Here is a 21690-nt window from a genome sequence, read left to right on the forward strand (position 1 = left end):
TCCGGGTTGACTTATTTCACTCAGGATAGCAAGAAGCCTTGATAAGTATCACCCTGGTAACTGCCTAGCAACCAGATGGGGTTACCCTAGCAACCAAGTAACAAATCACATATCTCTGCACCAGAACATCGTAGAGACTTCAGAGTTGACTTATTTCACTCAGGATGGCAATTAGCCATGTTAAGTATCACCTTGTTAACTGCCTAGCAACCAGATGGGGTTACTCTAGCAACCAAGTAACAAATGACATATCTCTGAACCAGAACATCATAGAGATTTTGGGTTTCTTTCATTTGACTCAGGGTAGCAAGGTAGCCTTTTGAGTATCACCTTGTTTACTGCATAGCAACCAAATGTGGTTACCCCAGCAACCAAGTAACAAATCACATATCTCTGTACCAGAACATCTTAGAGACTTCCGGGTTGACTTATTTCACTCAGGATGGAAAGGAGATTGATAAGTATCACCCTGGTAACTGCATAGCAACCAGATGGGGTTACCCTAGCAACCAAGTAACAAATCACATATCTCTGCACCAGAACATCGTAGAGACTTCTGGGTTGACTTATTTCACTCAGGATGGCAAGGAGCCATGTTAAGTATCACCTTGGTAACTGCCTAGCAACCAGATGGGGTTACCCTAGCAACCGAGTAACAAATCACATATCTCTGAACCAGAACATCATAGAGATTTTAGATTACATTCATTTGACTCAGGCTAGCAAGGAGCCTTTTGAGTATCACCTTGGTAACTGCCTAGCAACCAGATGGGGTTACCCTAGCAACCAATTTACCATTCAGAAAAACAAGCAAGGGGCAGGGTTGCATAGGACTTCTTGCAGCTGGCTGTCTATCCGTATTATGTTCCTTCTGTCTTTCTTACGTTAAGCCCTTCAAACTTCCAACTCTTCAAACTATTTTAAACTTTCAGACAAGGCTTTGTCAAGCCAACATAAGGTTTGTCTTCAAACTTTACTATCTAGTTTTTGTATTGTTTTCCTGTAAATATATTTAAAAATCCTTAAACAAGATCAATTTGATTTATCTTGTTTTAGAAACAACACTGCATAAGATATTGAGGTTATTCAGAGAACGTATTTTTAACATTGTAGTTTTTATAGTCAAAACAAGTGAAAAAATCTACCAGTGCTGAAGAAGTAATCCAAAGTATTTAGAATACTTTACTGACCTTGAGTAATCTAACGGAATACATTACAAATTACATTTTACTGCATGTATTCTGTAATCTGTAGTGGAATACATTTCAAAAGTAACCCTCCCAACCCTCATTATAAGTCAGTTAAAATGAAATATAACCAAAAATATATATATATAATTTTTGATACACTGTGCATTATGAAATGTGAAACCTTTACATTTACATGCATTAATCACATAAATGTCACTACACTCAAAAATTATTTACAATATTTATAAGATTTGCATTAAATTGAATTGTGTAATTTGTAACAAAACAATCTAAAAACGTTTTTTCTTCATTTTATTAATTTAATTTAACTAAAATTATACAATTGAATGACATTTTGTTATGAAATTTAAACACATAAATCTTAAAAATAAGCTAAAATATTTTTTGGAGTGTATATGATAGACTATGCTCATGCTTTAAAACAAATAATTCCTGTTAACAAATTAGTAAAACATCAATAAAATAATAATAAATGAAAATAATACTGAAAAATAAATATTGATTGAGTAAAAACTAACACAAAAAACTAAAATCAATAAGGAAATAAAGGAAACTTTAAATAAAAGAAATAAAAACAAAACTAAATTAAAATATCAAAAACTATAATTACCTTGGTTTGAAGATTTTATCTTAAAAATTTTTTTCGATTAACACTTTTTTATTGACTCCAACAAATGAAACAGAAAAACAAAACATATATGTACAGAATCTTTTAACCCCCATTATTCCCTTTCCCCCTCCCAATCACCAACCCCACCCTGACCCCCAACAAACATCCCTGTGGTCAAAGCTAAAATACACACAAAGAAGCAAAAAAATAAGAGAAAATAATAATCACACACATTTAAAACTATAAATCCCTCTCCACTGCCCCTCCCCGAGAGCCTTTCAAAAAGGTCAAGTAACTGCCCCACTTCCTATTAAATACCTCCAGGTTGCCTAGCATTATATCTGACATTTCTTCAAATGCTGCCACCCATCTCTGTGCACCACACCGGCGTTCCAGCCGACCTCCATCCCCTAAGGACAATCTGTCTGCCGATCATAACACTGGCTATAACCCAATTACTTATGTATTTATCCCCTATATTTTTATTGATTCAAAGAAAATGACACAACGATACACACCGAATCAACATTTAACTTTTAACCCTCACTAATATCCCTCCCCAAACGCTAGCCCCACCCAATCCAAAGAACACCCCTGTGGTCACATAAAAAAATACAAAATTAAATATATAATAAACATACATAAATAAACTAGACTTCTCTCTCCCCATCCCTTCCCCCAAAACAGTGAAATAATTACCCCATTTTCTGACAAACAAGTCCCCAAACCCCAGCCTTCTGCTTGCCACCTCCTCGAAAGCTGCCACCCTCCCAATATCCGCACACCACTCTGGAAATGATGGCGCTCTGTCCGATTTCCAACCCCTTAAAATAATTTGTCTGCCAATCATAATACTGGTCAGAACCCACATTTTTATATGTTTGTCCCCCAAATTTATGACCGCCCCATCGCCCAAAATACAAAGTCTGGGGCAAAGTAAAATTTGAGTGCCCAAAACGTCACACAAACAACTCTGAACCTTTAACCAGGGTTCGTACAAGGTGCTTGAAGTGCTTGCATTTGGCTTTTTCAAATTTAAGTCCTGGAAAACCCTTGAAAGTAGCAATTTTTACCAAGAGTTGCTTAAAAAGTTCTTGAATTATAGAAAATCTTAAAATACGTTGCTTAAATCATTTAATAAATGAAATGTATTTATTTTCGGAAAAACACGACAACAGACCACTAGACCACTGCTGAAACAGGCAGCGCATAGACGGCGCTGTCACTTGGCATCTGTTACTTTTGGCAGTGCTGTTCAGAATGGGCCAATCACAATCAAGTTACTGGAGGATTTAAAAAATATATTTTATAGATACTGCTGTGGCGGATTTAACAAGTATGAATCCTTGCAACTATCAGTTTTAATTACAATTTACTCTCCAGAGTGAAAAAATTATATGAGATGTAAAACGTTTTGAATGATCTGAAAGCAGATCAATGGAGGATTCAGTTTTGTGAGCCATCTAGCGCCCCCTTGTGTAAAGAAAGCTTTGTCTCACAAAATAGGTTATTTCTGACAACATTTGGGTCAATATCAAAATATTTCGACAAAGTCATGTCCCTTGACTTTTTTAGTCATGAAAATGCATTCAAACAGCAAAAAAAAAAAAAAATTTTTTTTTATAATTTTATAACCTAACCTTTAATGATATTAAATGGCTTGACTCTGTTTTGCAAATTTTTTTGAAAATATATTTGAAATTGTTAATTGCCTGAAAAAAATTCTTGTCCCCTTCATCTGGTACACCACTTCAATGACATGTAAAGTTATTTGTGTATTTATTTTGTACTTATTTTTAATAAAAGCATTAGTGCAAGGCCGAACAAGTGTGCAAAAAAGCAAAACAAAATTATTATTAATAATTTTAATAATTTAAAAAAAGTGTTTGATTTCATGGCATTGGTGTTATCAATGTTAAAACTTTTTAAAATTTTTTTTTATTTCAGAGGCTGCTTAAATATGCATATAGTGATTTTCCCCAGCATGTTAAAAAGTTATTAATTCACATTTTAACTAATATTTTCACACAAAAATATTGGGTGTTTTACCCCATTAAACCCTTCAAATGTGGTGGTGTAACCCATTTAACCCTCGTTAGTGTTAACTTAGTGTTAACTTGCTTCGTTCATGAAACAAAATTAAATAATAAAAGAAAGAACAACAGCCAAGTTGTCCTTTATGAATAAAAATTAATGTCAACATGTTACAAAATATTTACCCTCAGCGTTTATAGGCTAAAACTGAACTAAATGGAAAATTTCAATATTTTGTAAGTTGGAAAGTCAAACATTTTTGAGAATGTCCCATTTGCAATTTCGGTCAGTTCCTCACATAAATACACTATATTGCCAAAAGTATTCGCTCACCCATCCAAATAATTGAATTCAGGTGTTCCAATCACTTCCATGGCCACAGGTGTATAAAATGAAGCACCTAGGCATGCAGACTGCTTCTACAAACATTTGTGAAAGAATGGGCCGCTCTCAGGAGCTCAGTGAATTCCAGCGTGGTACTGTGATAGGATGCCACCTGTGCAACAAGTCCAGTCGTGAAATTTCCTCGCTACTGAATATTCCACAGTCAACTGTCAGTGGTATTATAACAAAGTGGAAGCGATTGGGAATGACAGCAACTCAGCCACGAAGTGGTAGGCCACATAAAATGACAGAGCGGGGTCAGTGGATGCTGAGGCGCATAGTGCGCAGAGGTCGCCAACTTTCTGCAGAGTCAATCGCTACAGACATCCAAAGTTCATGTGGCCTTCAGATTAGCTCAAGAACAGTGCGTAGAGAGCTTCATGGAATGGGTTTCCATGGCCAAGCAGCTGCATCCAAGCCATACATCACCAAGTGCAATGCAAAGCGTCAGATGCAGTGGTGTAAAGCACGCCGCCACTGGACTCTAGAGCAGTGGAGACGCGTTCTCTGGAGTGACGAATCACGCTTCTCCATCTGGCAATCTGATGGACGAGTCTGGGTTTGGCGGTTGCCAGGAGAACGGTACTTGTCTGACTGCATTGTGCCAACTGTGAAGTTTGGTGGAGGGGGATTATGGTGTGGGGTTGTTTTTCAGGAGCTGGGCATGGCCCCTTAGTTCCAGTGAAAGGAACTCTGAATGCTTCAGCATACCAAGAGATTTTGGACAATTCCATGCTCCCAACTTTGTGGGAACAGTTTGGGGATGGCCCCTTCCTGTTCCAACATGACTGCGCACCAGTGCACAAAGCAAGGTCCATAAAGACATGGATGAGCGAGTTTGGTGTGGAAGAACTTGACTGGCCTGCACAGAGTCCTGACCTCAACCCGACAGAGCACCTTTGGGATGAATTAGAGCGAAGACTGCGAGCCAGGCCTTCTCGTCCAACATCAGTGTCTGACCTCACAAATGCGCTTCTGGAAGAATGGTCAAAAATTCCCATAAACACGCTCCTAAACCTTGTGGAAAGCCTTCCCAGAAGAGTTGAAGCTGTTATAGCTGCAAAGGGTGGGCCGACATCATATTAAACCCTATGGATTAAGAATGGGATGTCACTTAAATTCATATGCGTCTAAAGGCAGATGAGCGAATACTTTTGGCAATATAGTGTATGTTGTGTGACTTTAGAAAACATGAAACACTTTTGTTGGAAAGCGAAGTGCATTTTAAGGGAGCACACTACAACTGCACATCAGTTTCATCATGAATGAACCAAGAATTGTTACTGTGAGAATATGTAGTTAAAGATGCTCATTATAGTACTTGTAATAAGTGGTGTTTTAAAAAAATATATTAACTGTATGGTTAAAATATTTTTATTTAAAATTAACAAAAATAATTTGTTTTAATGACATCTCGAGCATAGTCCTTGAAAACAAATAAAAATGTGCTTGAAAAGTCCTTGAATGTCCTTGACTTTAACTTTGAAGCATCTGTACGAACCCTGTTTATCCAAAAATCTTGGATCTTAACACATTCCCAAAAGACGCGTTGTGTCTGCAACTTCTGATTGGCATCGCCAGCAGGTGGGTGTGTCTTTAAGACCAAGCCTATATAATCAAGAGGGGGTCCAATAAAATCTGTGTAAAATCTTAAATTACATAAGGTGCACCCTTGCATCTCTAGTTGCAGACTTGATGTTTTTTAGAATCCTAGTCCACACTCCCTCCTCCAATACCAAGTTTAAATCTTTCTCCAATAATCTCTTGGAAGAAGTTGAAGCTCCGTCCCCCAGACTCTGAATTAACAGGAGTAATACACTGATGCCTCATGACCTTTTCCAAAGGCAGTAAACAAAACTCCGCTTTAGGGGGGTGTATGCTACTCCCAAAAATAGTACAGAGCAGGTGGCGCAATTGTAAATATCTAAAGAATATAGACCTGGGAATCCCAAAATGTTGAACCATATTTTCAAAGGATCTCAACACTCCACTCTTATATAGGTCACCGAGCATATTAACCTCCCTCACAATCCACTCTGTCCAGCAGAAAGGGGACTTATTAATACATCATTTTGGGTTAAGTCATATGCTCGAAGCAAAATTTAAATAAATGTCTGAATTAAACACTCTGCACACTTTTGTCCATACCGCATGCAAATGCAAGATAACGGGGTGTAACTTAACTTCTCTGGTTAATTTGATAGAAAGGCTTTGCAATGGCGAGATGGGGCAAGAACTTCCTGTTCAATACAAAACCAAGGAGTGGCTCTCTCAGGTGGAAGCGACCAATGAGCCAAATGTCTGAGACCAAATGCATAATAATAAAACAAAATCTTGGGTAGGCCTAGCTCACCTTTGTCAGTCAGCCTATGTAACTTACTGAAGTGTAATCTGGATGTTGACCATTCCAAATGAAGGACTTCACTATTAAATTGCTTGAAATAAGAGAGGGGGACATCTACAGGGAGAGACTGTAGCAGGTAGTTTCATTTTGGAATACAATTCATTTTAATAACATTAAGCTTCCCAGTCATAGATAAATGTAATGAAGCCCGAAAACCTTTTTATTAAAGGGTCAAAATTAACTCTAACTAAATCAGACAAATTTGCTGGGAATAAAATACCCAAATACTTAATGCCCTGTTTGGGCCACTGGAAGACGCCCAGCTGAAAAGCCGTTACTGGACAGTACGCTGTCATTTAGACCAATTAACTCTGTATCCTTGTAATTTAGAAAAGGAATTAATAATTCTGTGGAGGCAAGGCATAGATCTAGTAGGGTCAGAGACGAATAATAAAATATCATCTGCGTAAATCAAAAGCTTATGTGCCACACCTCCCACCACCACCCCTGGAAAATCATCCTCCTTTCTTATCATGGCTGCTAATGGTTCCAGGGCAAGAAAGAACAATAATGGGGAAAGAGGGCAACCCTTCCGGGTGCCCCTATCCAGAGTAAAATAATCTGAAATTAATTCATTTGTTTGTACTGATGCTACAGGGTGTCTATAAAGTAACTTAATCCATCCAATAAAAGTATTCCCAGACCCGTATATTTACAAAATCTTAAAAAAATAATCCCATTCTACCATATAAAACGCCTTTTCAGCATCAAGTGAGATGGCAGCGACCGGAATCTGATCATTAGCCACTGACCACATGATATTGATGAAACGCCTAATGTTATAAGAAGAGCTGCAGCACTGATTAAACGCCACTTGATCTATATGTATAAGAGAAGTCATAACTTGACCTAATCAGTTAGCCAGAATTTTTGACAGTATTTTTACGTCTAGCTGGTTCAGGGAAATTGGACAGTAACTCTTACACTCGCTTGGATCTTTGTCCTTTTTAAGAATCAAACTGATCCGGGCTTGTGTCACAGTTGACGGAAGCTTTCCATTCTTTAGTGATTCCGTATAAACTTCTAGCAAAAGTGGAGCCAGTTCTGTATCATAAGATCTAAAAAATTCAGCGGCAAAGCCACCTGGCCCCGGAACCTTGCCTCTAGGCAAGGCCTTAATTACCTCGTCAAGCTCCTCCAAGTTTATCTCAGAATCAAGAGAATTTTTTTGCTCTGTCGTCAGTTTAGGGAGTTCTAATGGTTCCACAAAGTTTCAAATATCTTCATTAGTAGACGAAGACGTGGAACTGTAGAGATCAAGATAGAATTCTTTAAAAGCATTATTAATATCAAATAATTTACCACCAGCAGATTTCACTGAGGGAATGGTAGAAAAAGACTCTCTCTGCTTTATATATCTTGCCAAAAGCTTCCCTGCTTTGTCACCCGACTCAAAGTATGGCTGTCCTGCCCTGAATAGCCAAAACGCCACCTTCCGTGACAAAATAGTATTATATCTGTATTTCAATCTGGTCAATTATCTGAGGCCGTCAGACGACATTCGGCGCTTCAAATATTACCTTCCAGCTCCACGAGTTCTCGTGCTTTGGATTTTTTGGTAAATATTGTATGATCCGACCCCTAAGAACCACCTTAAGTGCCTCCCAACCCACGCCCACAGAGGATACTGAGAACCAGTTGGTCTCCATATGAACATTGATTTCAGCCTTTAAAATTGGTTGGAATTCAGGATTTTGCAGAAGGGATACATTAAAGCCCCAACTATATGATTTTTGTTTTCTCCGTATGTGGCAAAATCTCTAAACTCACCAGGGTGTGATCTGAGACTAAGATGTTTCCAATTGAGCAATCAACAACAGATGAAATGAGGGACTTAGAGATATAAAAAAAAATCTATTCTAGAATAAATCTTATGGACTAATGAAAAGAATGTATAGTTGCTACCAGATGGGTTCAAATGTCTCCAAATATCTGTAAGACCAAGATTTTTACACATCATGTGAAGTGTCAGTGTTGCTCTAGAGGGCTTGCACACTTTTGCTTCACTATGATCAAGGACTGAGTCCATCAATAGAGTAAAGTCTCCTTCCAATATTATATCATGAGGGGTGCCAGAGGCTTGTAACATACCTTCAGGGTCTAAAAAAAAGCCCTGATCATCAGCGTTAGGTGCGTAATATTAACCAAAATCAACCTTTTCCCCTGAATTTCTGCTAAAACAATAATGACTAATTTATCTTTAATCTGTTTTAGGCATTTGAATTGTAGATGCTTATTTATCAGTGTAATGATTCCCCTGCTCTTACTTGAGCCAGCACTAAAGAAAACATGTCCACCCCATATCTTCCCAAATTTTTCAGCTTCCTGCGGGGAAAGATGCGTTTCTTGACGAAACACTATATCATATTTCTTATGCTTAAGAAGAGAAATAACCTTCCTTCTTTTTATGGGGTGCCCCAACCCATTCACATTCCACGTGGAGAGAGACAGTCCACTCATATTAACATTTGACATTTTGACATATAAGAAAAAATAGATTGTATGTCAAAAACAAGATTATAAAGACCACATTCCAACATTGGTGTGACCATTTAAACCTGAACTTCCCCCAGAATAAAACAAACAGAAAAAAGAAAAACGTGCACATTAACCCCTTGCATGACAGTGCCAACTGGCATCCATCCCTCCATTATCCATGAAGAACATCGCCTGCTGTGGGCATGTGAATGTTCCACAGCCCTCCCTAGCATCCATTCTCAATTTGGCCAGGAACATCAGTGCAAATGCGACCCTCCGTTGATGCAAAAGTCTTTTGCATTCCTTGAATCAGTAACGTCTCTCTCTCTCTCTCCTGTCGAATTTGCAAAGTCTGGGAACAAGAAAATGCTGTGGTTTTTCCAAGAAAGCCCTCCTTCACTCTTCGCCTCGCGCAACACAAGATCTTCATCGGATGATCTCAGAAATTTGGCCAGAATTGATCAGGGCCTGTCTCCCTCCGCAGATCTCCAAGCCGGAACCCTGTGAGCTCGCTCGATTTCCAGCTTATGGCCTGTTATGTCGAGCAGATTCGGAAGGAGCCCATCAAGGAATTTCACCATATCCTGACCCTCTTCAACCTCAGGAATTCCAACAATATGGACGTTATTCCGCCGGCTATGGTTCTCCTTGTCTTCCAACTTCTCCCAGACACGCTCCAAATCTACCTTTGTCGCTAGCGGATTAGCAGATAATTCCCTCTCCGATGACTCCTGATAATTGATCTGTTTCTCGACATCCCCCACTCTTGTAACTACCTCAGAGAACTTTGCCTCCATGGCAGTGATCGATCAACACATCACAGCCAGATCCTCCAAATCAGCAATGACCTTCATCAGCATTGCCGACATGCCCAGCATCTTTCGCCACATCTCCTGTATCTCTCCAACCAAATCAACTCCCAGGCTCGCGGCCCACTCAGGAGTGTCAGCTTGAGGATGTAAGTGTCTTTTAATGTCTCCAGGGCCCGAGGAATTTGAATTCTTTGACATATTGTCCTCCTAGAACAGTTATGGAACAGAGTGTATCGAATCTCACCGATTTATATAATTAAAAGTGTTAAAACTAGCAAAGTGCGCAGAGCTCACCATTCACACGTCCGATCCTCGCATGGCGTCACCGGACCGATAATATTATTATTAATGTTATACTACATGTGGTATTTTATTATTATTATTATTATTTATTCTTGTATATTCTTAAATACTTATATTTTCTATTATATTCTTTTTATATTATTATTATTATACAAATGTTAATTAGCCTATATTTGCCCTACCTGTTCAGTAAACTCATTGTTACAGGAAACACCATGGAAACTGACATGGTCTGGATTGTCAGCCATTTCTCATCAGACAACTCCAAAGTCCTGGTCTCTGGAAGTTTGGTAATGGATCTGTCAGATAGTACCGCAGTAATCGCCCATCTTTGCTCGTGGAGTCGTTAGAACATATCACTGACTGAATTCCAGCGTGTTTTGCAGGACTGCATTAGTTTGTGCTGGGGCAAACCCTGCTGTTCCTGTTTTTTCTTGTGTGCCATGGTTACCACAGTACTATGGTGAAAATGGCTTACCAGTCTTGTGCACGCACCAATCAGTCGGGTCTTGGCGTTAGCCTTCAATCCGTCACTTATGGCTAACTGCAGTGTGTGGGCGAAGCAGGGCGCTGACTCCCATTCCAGTAGGTCATTGTTGGCCAATACAGTGTTGCTTGCATTGTCATGGACACAGGCATTGACCTTGTCTTCAAGGCCCCAGGTGCTGGTAGCTCTTCGGAGATGTTCTGCCAAGTTCTCCACAGTGTGTCGCTCAACGAGCGTGCGAATCTGGAGCATCTTACTGATAAGTTCGCTCTCAACAATAAAATGGCTTGTTATGGTCATGCAAGACTCTGTTGTCATTGATGTCCAGCCATCTGTAGTTATTGCCACATACTCAGCCTTCTCCATAGTCTCTTTCATGTTCGCCATCATTTCTGATGCTCCAGCTCTAGCCTTGACATCATAATTTTCCGCCCTGGTACGGTGTATTCAGGCTCTATGTAGTCAATCAGTTTTCAGAAGCCTTCACCCTCAATGAAACTGAGTGGTTGTATGTCCCTTGCAGTCATCTTTGAGATGAGCTCGGTTATTTAAAAAAAAAAATTGTAATCACGATTATTAATCACAATTAGTCTGCTCTTTTGAAGTTTTATTTATTTATTTTATGGCAGGGCTGCACAATTTGGAAAAAAAAAAAAAATAATACTGTTGCCACAGCTTTGATATATTTTTCTTTAAAAGTCAAATTACATTTACATTTACATTAGCAGCTCTCATGTTGAACAAGGTGTTAAAACTACAAACAAGTAAATTCTTTTTGACCAAAATTAAGTCATGTTTTGTCCATGTTTTACTTCCAATTTAAGGGTTTTCAACCTTTAGTTCACTTTAAAAAATTAATTTACTTATATTATTATTTTTATTGCAATAAACAGTAGTAATATATTTCTGTAATAATTTAGCAGGCGGCAATGCTAAACGGTCTCAAGCCTTAATTTGATGTGTGTTGTGTGTGTGTTTCTGTTGTCAACAGATTTGGCAGGCTCTGGTGCTCCATCCAAACATAGTGAAATGCCCTTATCTCTTCAACCCACAAAACCCTGGTGCCATGGGTTTACTTTAGATTTTTTAGACACCTGTAATGGCCAAACATACCTGAAATTACGCAAATGTGCAATGAGGTAAATCTGGAGCGCTTTTTAGCACGTTCAACACACATTAATGACAGTTTAAGTTTATTCAGCTGACTTGCTACGTAATCAGTTAATGACTGAACACACAGATTTATTGAATGACTGGTCTCAGAATATTTTGAAAGGCACCTGATTTTCATCCTACCTCCACATTGTCTCCGAAGGCAGCATGTTCAAGCTTTCTGATGCGAGCCTCGTATCAATCAAAGCAATATATAAAACATACTTGTAAACATCTGCGGCTCAGTATGTCAGTGCGTGCTCAAAACTGAAAAGTGAAGAGAGCTCAGTTGGTCAGGTGAGGTGAAAAGAGACTCAGAAGCACTTGTGATTTGACCTATCATCTTTAGACACAGCCTATTATAAAAATGAGAAACAATTTGCGACTTTAGCTGGCTGATAATTTTTGTTTGCTAGCTCACTAATACCGCAGACGGTTATGCTTAATTAATCGTGATCACGATTAAAATACGATTGTGCAGCCCTATATTTAACCGACATGATGTCTACTAGTAGCAGCAGTACCGTTTAGTCGACTAGTCTCGCACATCCCTAATCCACAGTCGCTAACGTTAATGAATGAATAGAATACAACAGGTGTATTGTTTTATTCAAAGACTAAAAGCTGTTTATTTGTGCACAGCATAGAGTTACGGATGTTATGAACAGATGTGGCTTACCTGTCACGTTTCTTTCATGAAACTTAAAAAGAATATGATAAACTGTTACACACGATTACTTAAAGCAAATCCCATTTAAAAGAATCCCAAAAACACTGTGATACAATGTGTAGATTCCGAGGTACTTTAACTTGTGTGTTTTTTCTCTCAACAACGCGATTTTGACCTGGTGAGACTTTATGTACGGAAAATACGGTATATATAGAATACACTTATTTAAGATACATTCTCTGAAAGCAAGTCTAAATATCTTCTATATTGCTTCTCAAGTAAATGTATCTTGTTGTCAGGATTTAAGATATTTTAAAATGAAAAACAAGAAAAAACAGTTTTTTTGTTTGTTGTTTTTTTGCAGTGAAATTTTTACTAAAACTAAATATAAATATATGTATTTCCCTTTAATTTTAGTGCATGTAATTTAGAGGTAATTTTTAAAAGATGATTTTGTCCAAGGGGGCCTGGGTAGCTCAGCGAGTATTGACGCTGACTAACACCCCTGGAGTCGCGAGTTTAAATCCAGGGCGTGCTGAGTGACTCCAGTCAGGTCTTCTAAGCAACCAAATTGGCCTGGTTGCTAGGGAGGGTAGAGTCACATGGGGTAACCTCCTCGTGGTCACTATAATGTGGTTCTCACTCTCAGAGGGGTGCGCGGTGAGTTGTGCGTGGATGCCGCGGAGAATAGCGTGAAGCCTCCACACGCGCTACGTCTCCACGGTAACGCGCTCAACAAGCCACGTGATAAGATGCGCAGATTGACGGTCTCAGAAGCGGAGGCAACTGAGATTCGTCCTCCGCCACCCAGATTGAGGCGAGTCACTACGCCACCATGAGGATTTAGAGTGCATTGGGAATTGGGCATTCCAAATTGGGGAGAAAGATGATTTTGTTCTCTTTATTGTTAGTAAGCATGTTTAAAACAAAATTTTAAATTGGGGCACAAGCTGAATAGTCAGTTAAGAGCTAATGATTAATCTTTGCAATAATCGCCCGAATAGTCGAGTAATCGTTCTAATAATCGTTAGATTAATCGATTATCAAAATAATCATTAGTTGCAGCCCTACATGAGGGCTCTATGTGCACATGTCATCTCTTCTCAGCATTCAGAAATGCTGTTGAGTTTGGATGGGAGAGTGTCAAAATGGGAAAAAATAATAAATAAAGACAATAATGTATGCTTGTTTAAATGGTTTTATTTTTATTAGCATTTTTTAGTCTGATTATTTTAATCATTATGAAAATAAATATTAAACATGACAAACAGAATGAAGATTTATTGTATATACCAGTTTATAAGAACAACAAGTATTATTGTTGTAATTCAGATTGTTATTATCCTACATGTAAGTTGATTCTGTGTCATCTCCAGTGCTCTCTCCAATGCTCCGTGTATACGTCAGCGTCTGAATTCACTCACTCATTCTGTTCACTCCTTGCCTGATATAGGGCACTCACAGATATCCACTATATAGGAAATAGTGAATGAGTTAACAAGTGAGCGATTTCAGATGCAGCTTTTGTCCCATGTCTGGGAGTGACAGTGTGTTCTGGAAGCACTGTGTATGTGTCACTCCATCTGAATGACTTTACTGTGAACATCTAGAAAATATTTTTCAAAGTGTCAATAAACAGTGCGCTACAAACTCTCTGCATGTTTTGGATTTTCAGAACACGTTATTTCAGGATGACCAGAGAAACATTTCCTATGTGATGACTGGTCCGCTGGTTAGTCCAGTTATGAACGAGTTATCAGTCACATTACTTTTTTGATGCGCATCTTTTATTCCAAATAAATTCAATAGGAGTTTATTCGGTAAATGTGTTTCCATCATAGTTTAAGCGTTTTCTGATTGAATAAAAAATGTATCCACCTCAAGTGAACATACGTTTTTCTGTGCATTTTGGAGATTTTATTTGCATCTTGGTGCTTGTTTTTTCAGATGAACCCGCTCCTGCCCTCGTTTCTCCTGCCGCTCCTGCTCTCTTTCAGTCTCCGTTTTCATCAGGTAAGTTTCGTCTTTCCTTACATACTGTTCTTTTGGTCTTTCACACATGGGTTTTGGTTGCATTTGTTGTGATGTTTGACTAATGCTGAGCGATGTTTGTAAAATTATAAAGTATCTAATATTTTTTCTGCTTGAAGAAAACTAGTCCTTTGTGTTTCTGGATGATCACTGAAAGCATGTCATAGAGTGATGCTTGATTTTCGGCTAATTCAGACTAGGGTTGTCTTGATACCAGTAGTCAAAACTAATTACATTGCAATTAGACTATTTTCAATACTTATTTTACTACCACAGCAAAAACTGAAATGCCATTAAACACTTCATAATTTGAAAACACCTCTACAAATATTTGCCAATGATATTAAATCAGTTGTGTGTAGCTCAGAGCTGACTTCCACAAAGAGCTCTTACATGTTTTTCAGTTGTGCCTGTGAGCAGTCTGTTTCTACCATGATGAAGGCGTGTCTCAAAAATATTGATTAGGCTATGTGACTGGACGCAGCAGGAAGGTTACAGAACAACATCAGCATATTGCAGGGTCATCGCCAGAACATGAGGAACGGAGGAGCAGTCGGGACACTCTTATGATCTGACACACTACGCTAACTAAGTAAATGATACTTTACAAAGTAATAACCACACCACAATATGTTAAGTAAATCTGCTCTTAAAATAATTATACATTGAGGTTGAGTTTTAAAAACATTTTTTTTTTTTTTTTTTTTTTTTCATCTACATCGGCGGGGCTCTCTTAGCATTTTAAAATCACATTCTAGATCATTTCCAGATCTTGAACCACAAATTCCATAAAAAAGTGTCTTTTTTTACAGATCATACCTGTATTACGTTCACATCCCCATCAAAACAACACTCTGAAGAAAAGTGTTATTGTTGTTTTTCGATCACATACGATCCTATTCTCGACTTAGTGATAATTATTTAACTAATAGAACAGGCAGCGTGATTTGTTTTCCCTTCAGCATGGCTGCCCAAATGAATATTAATCTTATGGAATGCTGAAAAATGATTTGCTTGGTCCTGCTATCATTTGTCATTGTACTGTATGCGCACTCTGCCGACAGATAATATGCAGTGGAGAGTGCCTTCTTCACATGTTCAAGAGATGTCTAGTCACTTTACTTTCATCAGAGTCATCTCACTGCAGGTTATGTTTGAGCTGATTATGAGGGTTCTCTCATAATAAACTTGGAAAAACTCATTTTTATGCTACAATTATTTTATAAATATTTTCTATTCCAAGAACTACACTACTTCTATTTAAAAATGTGTTTTAACCATGTATTATTGTTTTAAAAAAATGACATTTTCTCTGCGGATGCACACAACATGCGATTAAAGTTGATTTAGAGTCAGCGTTTCCTGTCCAACTAGTGATTAAGGTTTGAATTTGAGTTGGAGGAACTAATCCTACACCAACAAGAATGGGCAGCGTTATTGCAGAGCAGCAGTTAGAAGCAGTAAGCAGTAGATTGAGTGAGAATTACAAGGAAAGTTCCTAAGGATTTTTATTGGTACATTAATTTTTCCCCTCATGCCTGTAAAACTATTTACAGCACTCAGAGGGACATTGCCCCCTAATGCCCACCTTTGGCAGCGCCCCTGGTATGACTTGAAAGGGATGCACCAGTCTTATATCTGGATCTTATACCCTGCTCCGATACTGACTTTCTAAACAAATCGGGCCATCATACCTGCCAGATGAGACCAATCCAAATCCGATACTGTGTTTCATTGACCACGTTTACGTGCTCTTAAGAAAACGGTTTATTCCAAAGTTTTAACAGAAAGCGGTGTTCTGAAACGTCATGTAAGCAAGAACGCTGGTTTCCTTATGCTGTTTAAGGGATTAAGCGGTTTAACACACCTAGGTTTCTCTCTTGAGATCACGGCTTAATGTGCTCATGTAAACACATAAGCGGCGTTCTGATGAGTGTTTGAAGAGTGCGTGTGCATGGAACAGACCAGATAAAAAAACATCATAGTATGGAATCCAACAACATGTCAAAACAGTGGAAAGAATAAAACGTTTCTGGGAGTACAGTGGGAAAAGCTCATACACTATAAACTATACCCATTTCTACACACCAATGTAAAATAGCAACTGTCCCTCACATTCGCATATATGCGCTTGTACATTAGGGGAATCCGGAGTTTCATGTAAGAGGGAAACCCCACTACTGTGTCGCAATTCACCTGCAGGTCGCAATAGTGAGTTAAGGAAACAAACACAGCAACAACTCTGGAATATCTTGGAATAAAGCAAAACAACAGAGAGTAAAATAGAGAAGTCTTCCTCAGATGCCATGTGTGTTATTTACTCGAGCGTCATGGGGAAATTACGTTACCGTGGAGAAAGCTACTTACTGATAGAGCCACATGTATATGGGAGTAAAGAGTACGCTGCTTATACAATGCATGTAAATGGGAATGCTGTTTTCTCACAATAAGCCGTTTCTGTTGTCCATGTAAACGCAGTCACTGACAAGTTCAAAAAAATTACATAAAAGCAACATTATATAGTACTCCATGTACAGTGCATCCGGAAAGTATTCACAGCGCTTCACTTTTTCCACATTTTATGTTATGTTACAGCCTTATTCCAAAATGGATTAAATTCATTATTTTCCTCAAAATTCTACAAACAATACCCCATAATGACAACGTGAAAGAAGTTTGTTTGAAATCTTTGCAAATTTATTAAAAATAAAAAATGAAAAAAATCACATGTACATAAGTATTCACAGCCTTTGCTCAATACTTTGTTGAAGCACCTTTGGCACCAATTACAGCCTCAAGTCTTTTTGAGTATGATGCTACAAGCTTGGCACACCTATTTTTGGGCAGTTTCTCCCATTCTTCTTTGCAGGACTTCTAAAGCTCTATCAGGTTGGATGGGGAGCATTGGTGCACAGCCAATTTCAGATCTCTCCAGAGATGTTCAATCAGGTTCAAGTCTGGGCTCTGGCTGGGCCACTCAAGGACATTCAAAGAGTTGTCCTGTAGCCACTCCTTTGTTATCTTGGCTGTGTGCTTAGGGTCGTTGTCCTGTTGGAAGATGAACCTTCGCCCCAGTCTGAGGTCCAGAGCGCTCTGGAGCAGGTTTTCATCAAGGATGTCTCTGTACATTGCTGCATTCATCTTTCCCTCGATCCTGACTAGTCTCCCAGTTCCTGCCGCTGAAAAACATCCCCCCAGCATGATGCTGCCACCACCATGCTTCACTGTAGGGATGGTATTGGCCAGGTGATGAGCGGTGTTTAATATCAGTCAAATGCTGACCATTAAAATAAAGAATAAACAAAATCAAATAAATAGCTAAATAAACATCAGTACTGTTTAATATCAGTCAAATGCTGACCATTAAAATAAAGAATAAACAAAATCAAATAAATAGCTAAATAAACATCAGTACTGTTTAGTATCAGTCAGATGCTGACCATTAAAATAAAGAATAAACAAAATCAAATAAATAGCTAAATAAACATCAGTACTGTTTAATATCAGTCAAATGCTGACCATTAAAATGAAGAATAAACAAAATCAAATAAATAGCTAAATAAACATCAGTACTGTTTAGTATCAGTCAAATGCTGACCATTAAAATAAAGAATAAACAAAATAAAATAAATAGCTAAATAAACATCAGTACTGTTTATTATCAGTCAAATGCTGACCATTAAAATAAAGAATAAACAAAATAAAATAAATAGCTAAATAAACATCAGTACTGTTTCGTATCAGTCAAATGCTGACCATTAAATTAAAAAATAAATAGCTAAATAAACATCAGTACTGTTTAATATCAGTCAAATGCTGACCATTAAAATAAAGAATAAACAAAATAAAATAAATAGCTAAATAAACATCAGTACTGTTTCGTATCAGTCAAATGCTGACCATTAAATTAAAAAATAAATAGCTAAATAAACATCAGTACTGTTTATTGTCAGTCAAATGCTGACCATTAAAATAAAGAATAAACAAAATCAAATAAATAGCTAAATAAACATCAGTACTGTTTATTATCAGTCAAATGCTGACCATTAAAATAAAGAATAAACAAAATAAAATAAATAGCTAAATAAACATCAGTACTGTTTCGTATCAGTCAAATGCTGACCATTAAATTAAAAAATAAATAGCTAAATAAACATCAGTACTGTTTATTGTCAGTCAAATGCTGACCATTAAAATAAAGAATAAACAAAATCAAATAAATAGCTAAATAAACATCAGTACTGTTTAATATCAGTCAAATGCTGACCATTAAAATAAAGAATAAATAAAATCAAATAAATAGCTAAATAAACATCAGTACTGTTTAGTATCAGTCAAATGCTCACCATTAAAATAAAGAATAAACAAAATCAAATAAATAGCTAAATAAACATCAGTACTGTTTAGTATCAGTCAAATGCTCACCATTAAAATAAAGAATAAACAAAATAAAATAAATAGCTAAATAAACATCAGTACTGTTTAGTATCAGTCAAATGCTGACCATTAAAATAAAGAATAAATAAAAATTAAGCAAATAGCTAAATAAACATCAGTACTGTTTAGTATCAGTAAAATGCTGACCATTAAAATAAAGAATAAACAAAATAAAATAAATAGCTAAATAAACATCAGTACTGTTTAGTATCAGTCAAATGCTGACCATTAAAATAAAGAATAAATACAAATAAAATAAATGGCTAAATAAACATCAGTACTGTATGTTTAGTACAAGTCAATTGCTGACTATTTAAATCAGTATTACTGTTTAGTATCAGTCAAATGCTGATCATTAAATAAAGAATAAACAAAATAAAATAAATAGCTAAATAAACAACAGTACTGTTTAATATCAGTCAAATGCTGACCATTTAAATAAAGAATAAACAAAATAAAATAAATAGCTAAATAAACATCAGTACTGTTTAATATCAGTCAAATGCTGACCATTAAAATAAAGAATAAACAAAATCAAATAAATAGCTAAATAAACATCAGTACTGTTTAGTATCAGTCAGATGCTGACCATTAAATTAAAAAATAAATAGCTAAATAAACATCAGTACTGTTTATTATCAGTCAAATGCTGACCATGAAAATAAAGAATAAATAAAAATACAATAAATAGCTAAATAAACATCAGTACCGTTTAGTATCAGTCAAATGCTGACCATTAAAATAAAGAATAAATAAAATAAATAGCTAAATAAACATCAGTACTGTTTATTATCAGTCAAATGCTGACCATGAAAATAAAGAATAAATAAAAATACAATAAATAGCTAAATAAACATCAGTACCGTTTAGTATCAGTCAAATGCTGACCATTAAAATAAAGAATAAATAAAATAAATAGCTAAATAAACATCAGTACTGTTTAGTATCAGTCAAATGCTAACTATTAAAATAAAATAAATAGCTAAATAAACATCAGCACTGTTTAGTATCAGTCAAATGCTGACCATTAAATTAAAGAATAAATAAAAATAAAACAAATAGCTAAATAAACATCAGTACTGTTTCGTATCAGTCAAATGCTGACCATTAAATTAAAAAATAAATAGCTAAATAAACATCAGTACTGTTTATTATCAGTCAAATGCTGACCATGAAAATAAAGAATAAATAAAAATACAATAAATAGCTAAATAAACATCAGTACCGTTTAGTATCAGTCAAATGCTGACCATTAAAATAAAGAATAAATAAAAATACAATAAATAGCTAAATAAACTTCAGTACTGTATGTTTAGTACAAGTCAATTGCTGACCATTAAAATAAAGAATAAATACAAATAAAATAAATAGTTAAACATCAGCACTGTTTAGTATCTGTCAAATGCTGACCATAAAAATAAAGAATAAATAAAAATAAAACAAATAGCTAAATAAACATCAGTACTGTATGTTTAGTACAAGTCAATTGCTGACCATTAAAATAAAGAATAAATAAAATAAATAGCTAAATAAACATCAGTACTGTTTAGGATCAGTCAAATGCTGACCATTAAAATAAAGAATAAATAAAAATACAATAAATAGCTAAATAAACATCAGTACTGTTTAGTATCAGTCAGATGCTGACTATTAAAATAAAGAATAAATACAAATAAAATGAATAGTTAAATATCAGTACTGTTTAGTAGCATTCAAATGCTGACCATTAAAATAAAGAATAAACAAAATAAAATAAATGGCTAAAGAAACATCAGTACCTTTTAGTATCAGTCAAATGCTGACCATTAAAATAAAGAATAAATACAAATACAATAAATAGCTAAATAAACATTAGTACTGTTTAGTATCAGTCAAATGCTGACCATGAAATTAAAGAATAAATAAAAATAAATAGCTAAATAAACATCAGTACTGTTTAGTAGCATTCAAATGCTAACCATTAAAATAAAGAATAAACAAAATAAAATAAATAGCTAAATAAACATCAGTACTGTTTAGGATCAGTCAAATGCTGACCATTAAAATAAAGAATAAATACAAATACAATAAATAGCTAAATAAACATTAGTACTGTTTAGTAGCATTCAAATGCTGACCATTAAAATAAAGAATAAATAAAAATAAATAGCTAAATAAACATCAGTACTGTTTAGTAGCATTCAAATGCTGACCATTAAAATAAAGAATAAACAAAATAAAATAAATAGCTAAATAAACATCAGTACTGTTTAGGATCAGTCAAATGCTGACCATTAAAATAAAGAATAAATACAAATAAAATAAATAGTTAAATAAACATCAGTACTGTTTAGTATCAGTCAAATGCTGACCATTAAAATAAAGAATAAATAAAAATACAATAAATAGCTAAATAAACATCAGTACTGTTTAATATTAGTCAAATGCTGACCATTAAAATGAAGAATAAATACAAATAAAATAAATAGTTAAACATCAGTACTGTTTAGTAGCATTCAAATGCTGACCATTAAAATAAAGAATAAACAAAATAAAATAAATAGCTAAATAAACATCAGTACTGTTTAGTATCAGTCAAATGCTGACCATTAAAATAAAGAATAAATACAAATAAAATAAATGGCTAAATAAACATCAGTACTGTATGTTTAGTACAAGTCAATTGCTGACTATTTAA

The 21690-nt window shown here is 35.9% G+C and overlaps 1 protein-coding gene across 4 annotated transcripts in view; it reads left to right on the forward strand.

Annotated features, from left to right (window-relative positions):
• rtn4b (reticulon 4b) overlaps nucleotides 1-21690 on the forward strand; it is a 69961-nt gene that overhangs the window by 16506 nt on the left and 31765 nt on the right. For all 4 annotated transcript variants that reach the window (XR_007892695.1, XR_007892694.1, XM_051651128.1 and 1 more), the window contains exon 2: nucleotides 14493-14558. Coding sequence is in view for 2 of the 4 variants with exons in the window: in XM_051651128.1 (XP_051507088.1) it covers nucleotides 14493-14558 (66 nt within the window). In the remaining 2 variants the exon portion in view is untranslated. The remainder of the gene's footprint in view (nucleotides 1-14492; nucleotides 14559-21690) is intronic.

The sequence above is a fragment of the Myxocyprinus asiaticus genome, chromosome 23 (assembly GCF_019703515.2).
Source record: "Myxocyprinus asiaticus isolate MX2 ecotype Aquarium Trade chromosome 23, UBuf_Myxa_2, whole genome shotgun sequence".
Lineage (NCBI taxonomy): Eukaryota > Metazoa > Chordata > Actinopteri > Cypriniformes > Catostomidae > Myxocyprinus > Myxocyprinus asiaticus.